The 6796-nt window shown below is 44.3% G+C and overlaps 1 protein-coding gene across 1 annotated transcript; it reads left to right on the top strand.

The window, feature by feature from the left end:
- The first annotated feature begins 398 nt into the window (after window positions 1-398).
- On the top strand, window positions 399-6538 carry LOC101577910 (olfactory receptor 13G1-like). The gene is made up of 2 exons (XM_004625705.2): window positions 399-405; window positions 5622-6538. Exons 1-2 carry the CDS (start codon window positions 399-401, stop codon window positions 6536-6538), a joined length of 924 nt encoding a protein of 307 aa, XP_004625762.2.
- Window positions 6539-6796: the final 258 nt, after the last annotated feature.

The following is a 6796-nucleotide window of genomic DNA, read 5'->3' as shown; positions in this document are numbered from 1 at the left end:
ATTACATTTTGTTTCTTGGATTTAAATTCCCATATTACTACCAATATCATACCATTCCTCTATTTTTCATGTCGCTTTCTCCTTTCTCTCTTTCCCTTCTCTTTTCCCTCCTCTCTTCCTTTCTCTCCCTCTGGCTCTCCTTCTCTCCTCCCTCCCTCTTCCTCTAATTGTGAAAATACTTACTGAAAGCCTACAGTGGTTTCACATATATACTGATGCTATGAAGTTACAATATAAACCAATCCAAAGGGTAGGAAAAAGAAAATGTGTCCCTTTAGGTGATCCTGTATAATTCCATAATTTTAAGCTTCTGCAGACTATGGAGGTTTGTACTTGTTTCAGCTATGAATTTAGAGACTAAATAACACAGAGGAAGATGCTGTTGTCCTGAGTGTGGGATGCTGAGTAGAGCCAGTGCGCTGCTTCTTCAGATCCTCCTCATCACACCTGGGTTTTGATCTCAGTTGACTGACTCTAAAAATCCTGTTTGCTTTCTTTTTATTCCTTACTAGGGCCATGCAATGGAAAGCCAGTGTCTGGCTTCTTCCAGATAGCATGGATGGAGACTGTTTGCTAAACAGCTAAGGTCTGACAAAAAAAAATCTCAGAAAAAGACGTGTTTAATTATCTCTTAAACTTTTGGAGAGACAGTAAACCAGGTTCTGAAAGGTCCTGAAGGAGCACCCCCTTCTCTATAAGTTTCACCCAATGTTTCCAGATTCCATGAACCAGGTAAGCACTTCTACAGACAGCACCTGTCAGCAGACACGAAGTGATGTTTGGAAGTCTTCTGGGGTAGGAGATACTTGTCCACACTGAGGGCATTTTGTGTTCCAGACTTATGATTCTCAGGGGTTCCTTCTACCAAGGATCTGAACAATATCTGGAACCTGGCTCCATTTTGGCCCAGACCAATGTCCCTGGTACATCTGGCTGTGAAGAAACCCACATACAAGGCCCCATTCAGGGCACAGCCCTGTCTACACTCTGTGCACAATGTAGTTTGAGGGTCCTGGCAGGAGGGGCACTTAGGGAAGCTGGAGAGAACAGAGGTGTAAATGTTCTAGATCTCCATATGGGAGGGAGATGGTGAAGTCTTGCCCTACACAACAAGGGGTTGAAGAACAGTGAGTCACTTCCCTGGTGACCTTTCTCCCTTTCCACAGATTGCCATTTAAAATACAGACAGAGAAATTGATTACCTTTACACCACAAGCAAAATTTAGACACCACACCAGTTCTTCAAGGTCCTATGTAATGCAGCTCCCCTTCAAAGTCCTTTTTCCTTTCTTTCTCCCTCCCTTCCCTACTCTACCAGCCTTCTGTCCATCAGGCTTGCCTACTGGTTCCCATTGCTGCCTCTGTCTCTGGGCTGGAGGCTTGACATGCACGTCTCAAATGAAATGCCACCTCACCGTCTTTCTTTACCTTTCTCTTAGAGCTTTCCTCCATCACATCATTCTGTTTGTTTTCTCCATATCAAGGGGTCACTATCCAAAAATATTTTGATCATTTCTTTTTGTTTAGTATGTTATTGTTTATTTACTTGTACATTTTGCCATTTTATCCTTTAGCTGAAGGAAATAACCAGCATCTATAACAACAACTGGTGTGCAGGAGGAAATTAATAAATATCAATCGAGCAAATGAATGTTCTGCACACCAGACTAGAGGCAGTCTGTCTGAGAAGATCTCTCGAGTCTTATTTGCATGAAGCAAAATGATACAGGGTGTGTGGCACCTGTGTGTGCTTGCTCAGGATCTGCTGAAAGAGTAGCATGCACGTGTTCTTCCAGGGAAGTTTGATGCTGGGTAGCACATTGTACTTGTACCTGTTGTGAGAATCTTAGGACAGACTACATAGTTGACTGGCATTTCAAGACCATAATTTCAGCTTTTGTCTTCAGTGAAATAAAGTATTCAAATTGGCACTCGCTAAAAGCTAAGTGTATCCCACATTGCCCTCACTTAGTCTTCTAAAAGGAGGCAGACAAGGAGACACTGGCCAGCAGGAAGAGATTGTGAAAGTAGGGAAGACAAACTCAGGCCTCTCTTGCCATGTCCCCCAGACAAGATACAATGTGGGGTCTGAGGCCCGTGTGAAACATCTTGGTGTTACTAGGATTTCTCTCTTGGACAACTTTGTAAGATCCCCTATGAGGTAAGGGTGGTCCATGAAATTCTTTCTTCTCCAGACCATCATTGTCTGTGATGTGTGCTTCCACCAGTGTTACTGTCTGAGAATTATAAGCTGCTTGTCCCCCAACACATATTGTCACCATTAGCACACTTTGGAAAACTGTCTTCTGGAGCTTGGTTTGAGGTGAGTCCATAGGGTTAATAATGAGTGAGCATCAAGGAAAGCAGTTAGGGAAGATATTGAGCCAAGGATGATTCTATCAGTGCATTTCCACATCAGGCCCAGTCCCAGGGATCTCAGAAGCATCAGGTGTCACAGGTCAGAGGCTGGGCCTCTACTATCCTAACCCAAACTATTCACTGTTACAGGCCCTGGGGTGGCAACAGGAATGTGGGTGCCTGTCCTCTTTGCTGCCCATTCCACCAGCACTTGAATTTCTGTCCTTACACAGAGAGTAAGAAGGTAGCTAGATGTGTGCACATTGACAGAACCACCACTGCAGCCCCCCGACAAATGTGCTGGCCATGCCTTTTGCTGGCTGGTGGGGTACAAAGGCCAGCCCAGCTCTGAATCTCTGAGGTCCATCTGGGACCTAGTAATTGGCTATGATTAACAAATTTCTAGTTAATCTGTGGGTGGTCGGGCCCATACTGCAATGACCTGGAAGCATCAGGAGAGCTGGCTTTGGTGCACACAGGAATCAGAGTCATAGTCAGTGATAAGGCTGTTGGACAGCCAGTCTCTGGGTAGCAGTGCAGAGCAGCAGCCCCACCACAGCAAGATGCACCAGCACTGCCAAGCTCCAGCAAAAGAGTGGATTTGTCCCAAGGCACTGGTCAGCCTCCCCAGTGGGCCCCGAGTGAAGGCTGTTTCCGTACACGCAGCAGGCAGATCTGCCTAATTGGTCCCTGAAGGTCTCTGTCCCTTCACTGTAATCGCTTATTACTGGCTATTATGGATCATATAGAGTCTGTGGCCCTGATTACAGGTGTCTTACTTTCTTCTTACTCATACAGATATCACCCATTTTGCTCTTTTCAATTTTTACTTCAAAGCAAGTATGATTCCTAACAAAAGTTGATGACCTAACTTTTTTTTTCACTGTAGTGAGATGCAATTTTTTTCAAAGGACAACAGGAATTCTGGAAATAAATCTATCATCTTTTGTAAGCACCTGCTATAACAGGATACTGAATCTATATTTGTTATACATATATTAGATTATATATGACAATGTTCTGAGATGGTGAGTATTTTCATTTTATTTTATGATTAAATGCTGTGAGATTCCATTGAATTTTTTAAAAAATTACTTTGGTTGCAAATTATTTATTTTTAATATTTTATTCTTTAAATAGGATAAAATAGTTAATAAATAGAAGTAATAAAGAATTTCACTCAACAAAGCAACAAGAATTCAGCAATGGTTGTTATATTGCATAATATTGGGTTCAAATTAGTTCTTTAGATTACCAGATATAGGCATGTAAAATTGGCCAAAAAAGTTATATAAATTTAATAAAGGAGTGAGAAAAAATGGAAGCACCAATCACTCCTTTCAGTAGAGCAGCAGAAATCAGCAATGCAATTGTGCAAGCTGGCTGTTGCTTTTGAGGAGGAGATGTCCGTCATTGTATGCAAAAGCAAAAAGAGCAATGTGAAGAAAGTGCAGCGAGCAGCCTGTCTGAGGTAGGCTCTTTGTGTCTCTTCCTTAATGGAAGAGCTGCCTGGTTGGAATGTATCCGCACTTGCTATGCCCATGAGGAATCTGTTATTCTCTGGCCAGCTGGACAGTGACGTGTCCTTATGCTAGCCTATGAAGGCTGTACATCTCCCAAACATTGTCCCTGTGGCAGACCAGAGGCAAGATGAAATCTAACTCAGTGCCAGAAAATAATTTATCAAAGCCTCAGGTTTATAAAGATGTAGGAAAATAATCCTTTACATTAATTGGATAATTGTATTGTCCATTTCTGCTGGTCTTTTGGAAGGAGCAGTTCATACATAATCAAAAAAAATTATGTGTTTGGTGCAGGGTCTCATTATGCAGCTTGGACTTGTAGTGATCTTCCTGTCCCCAGTGCTAGGACAGGTGTGTGCTACCACACCCAGGCTTTTTTATTTTTCCAGTACTCAGGATGAAACTCCGGACCTTGCACTTGCCACGCAGGTGCTTACACCACTGAGCTGTCTCTCTGGCTACCACACCAGTCTTGTGGCCCATTTAGTGGGCGTCAGGTGGGCCCAGCATGGCATGCAGTACTGGGGAGTAAACCTGGGTCCTTGTGCTTGCCTAGGCAGGAGCTTAGATTGCTGAACTATCTCTACAGCACAATGCTTATTTTTTTTTACTCTGATTTTTTTTCCTCTTCTGAATGCCTTATAACTTCTTTGCTATCATTTTGTGTTGTTTTTTTCTTTAAATTAATCTTACATGTTTATATTTGGTAATCAGAACAATTGATTTGAAGATGGCATCACATAATATAGCAATCTTAGTTGAATTCCTATTACTTTCTTTAGTGAAATCACATATTTCTAATGCCTTTTTTCTATCACTATCTTTTATTCTTTAAAAAAGCAATGAAAAATAATACATTAGATGGACATAATTAGTGATGTAAGTGCAAATGGAAAAGTTGAAAACAAGTACCAACACTTTTAAGTCTAAAGAATATTTGTCTAATAGAAACAATGTGCCCTTATCAATTTCTTTGGAAGCTGGCACATGGGCCCCTGCGATAGTGCTATTTAAAGTTCATCTTGTAGGAATCTTTATGAGCAGCTACAGAGGTTGGCTGTGAGCAAGTGTGGGGGTGCTGGGGCTGCACAGAAGGAGGAAGAGCCAGGCAGATATAGAAGAGGGCCCTAGTTCTATATTAAGAAAGTCCTGCTCCTCCAACTTCAGTGGCATCCCCACAGGAGTAGCAATGACCTGATGACCAGTGAACAAGTCCCTTGAGAGGACACTCTCCAACCATGTTGCTTACATGTGAGCAGACAGGGTTTTGATTTTTTCCACATCCTTCGTCTGTCCTGAACCACTGTCTAAACCCCTGAATCAGCAGTAAAGACAAGCTTTGCCATTTGTGAAGAGGAGAGATAACACAAATCCTCCCCACAGGATGCCCCAGAAGTTATCCTGGCAGTCTCTCTATAATGATGTCCCTTGTGGGCTGGACCAGGATGAAATGGAACTGAACAGTAGGTCAAGTGCCCATTTGTGAGTAGCATTTGGCCTTGGTGCCCCTAGAATAGGTGGTGGAGGGTGGAGGTCACCAAGTTGATAGCAGTGGTTCTCCTAGATGTGTTTGGATCCAGAGCTCTGTTTTTATCCCCATAAATTACTTGAAATCCTGCCTTTAAACAGGACTCACATGAATCTGACAATTAGACTCTTCAGAATGAGCTGAAAGAACCTGTCAGAGCCACCAAGGTGGTGCTGTTTCCACCAGGGATCCACCGTGCACACACAGTGCAGGGATGAACCAGACTCTGGTCACTGAGTTCCTCATCCTGGGATTCTCCCAGGGTCCTGGTCAGCAAATGCTGCTCTTCTCTGCCTTCCTCTTCCTCTACACAGCTGCCCTTTCAGGAAACCTGCTCATTGTGGTGGCCATCAGTGCCAGCCCAGCTCTGCACACTCCTATGTACTTCTTTCTGGTTAACCTGGCCCTGGTGGACATCCTCTGCACCTCCACCATCCTGCCCAAGCTGCTGGGAATTATGGTAGCAAGGAGGACCATCTCCTATGGGGGCTGCATGGCACAGCTCTTCTTCTTCACGTGGTCAATGGGAGCCGAGCTGCTGCTTTTCTCTGCCATGGCCTATGACCGCTTTGTGGCCATCTGCCGGCCACTGCACTACAGTGCCTTGATGGGCCCCCGTGCATGTGCATTCCTTGCTGGGGTTGTGTGGGCCATCAGCCTCACCAACACCTCAATCAATACCTGTCTCACCATGCATCTGCAGTTCTGCAGATCCAACATAGTTGAGCATTTCTTCTGTGAGATACCTCCACTTCTGAAACTCTCCTGCTCCCCGACTGACCTGAATGAAGCTATGGCCTTTGCAGCAGATGTGTTCCTGGCTGTGGGCAACTTTTCTGTGACAGTCCTATCCTATGGCTTCATTGTCACCAGCATCCTTCGCATTCGGTCTGCTGAGGGCAAGAGGAGAGCCTTCTCCACCTGCTCGTCCCACCTGCTGGTGGTCAGCATGTACTACTCCACCGTCATCTACACCTACATCCGTCCTGCATCCAGCTACAACTTGAACAAGGACAAGGTGGTGTCGGTCATCTACACATCTGTGGCACCCACCCTGAACCCCCTCATCTACACTCTGAGGAACAGGGATGTCAAAATCATGCTCAGGAGACTTCTGTCCTGCAGCTGAGCCTGGACAGACAACAGCAACCTCCTTGTGGCCCAGGGTTTGTGTCTGCATGTAGGGCCACAGGTGTGACTGAGGATTTCCTAAAAGGCTGAGTCCCATGTGCTGAGAATATATCCTGTGGAACTGAGTGGACACAACTCTGACACTGCTACAATTTGGAGTTTGGTAAATGCAAGACCTCTCAAACATGGTATGATTGATTGGGTGTCTCAATTGACCATGAAATACAAGAACTAAACAAATTCAACAGATCACCAG

The sequence above is a fragment of the Octodon degus genome, unplaced genomic scaffold (genome assembly GCF_000260255.1).
Source record: "Octodon degus isolate 3935 unplaced genomic scaffold, OctDeg1.0 scaffold00010, whole genome shotgun sequence".
NCBI classification, from domain to species: Eukaryota; Metazoa; Chordata; class Mammalia; order Rodentia; family Octodontidae; genus Octodon; species Octodon degus.
The sequence above is the reverse complement of the archived record's forward strand: the minus strand, read 5'-3'. Positions and strand labels throughout refer to the sequence as shown.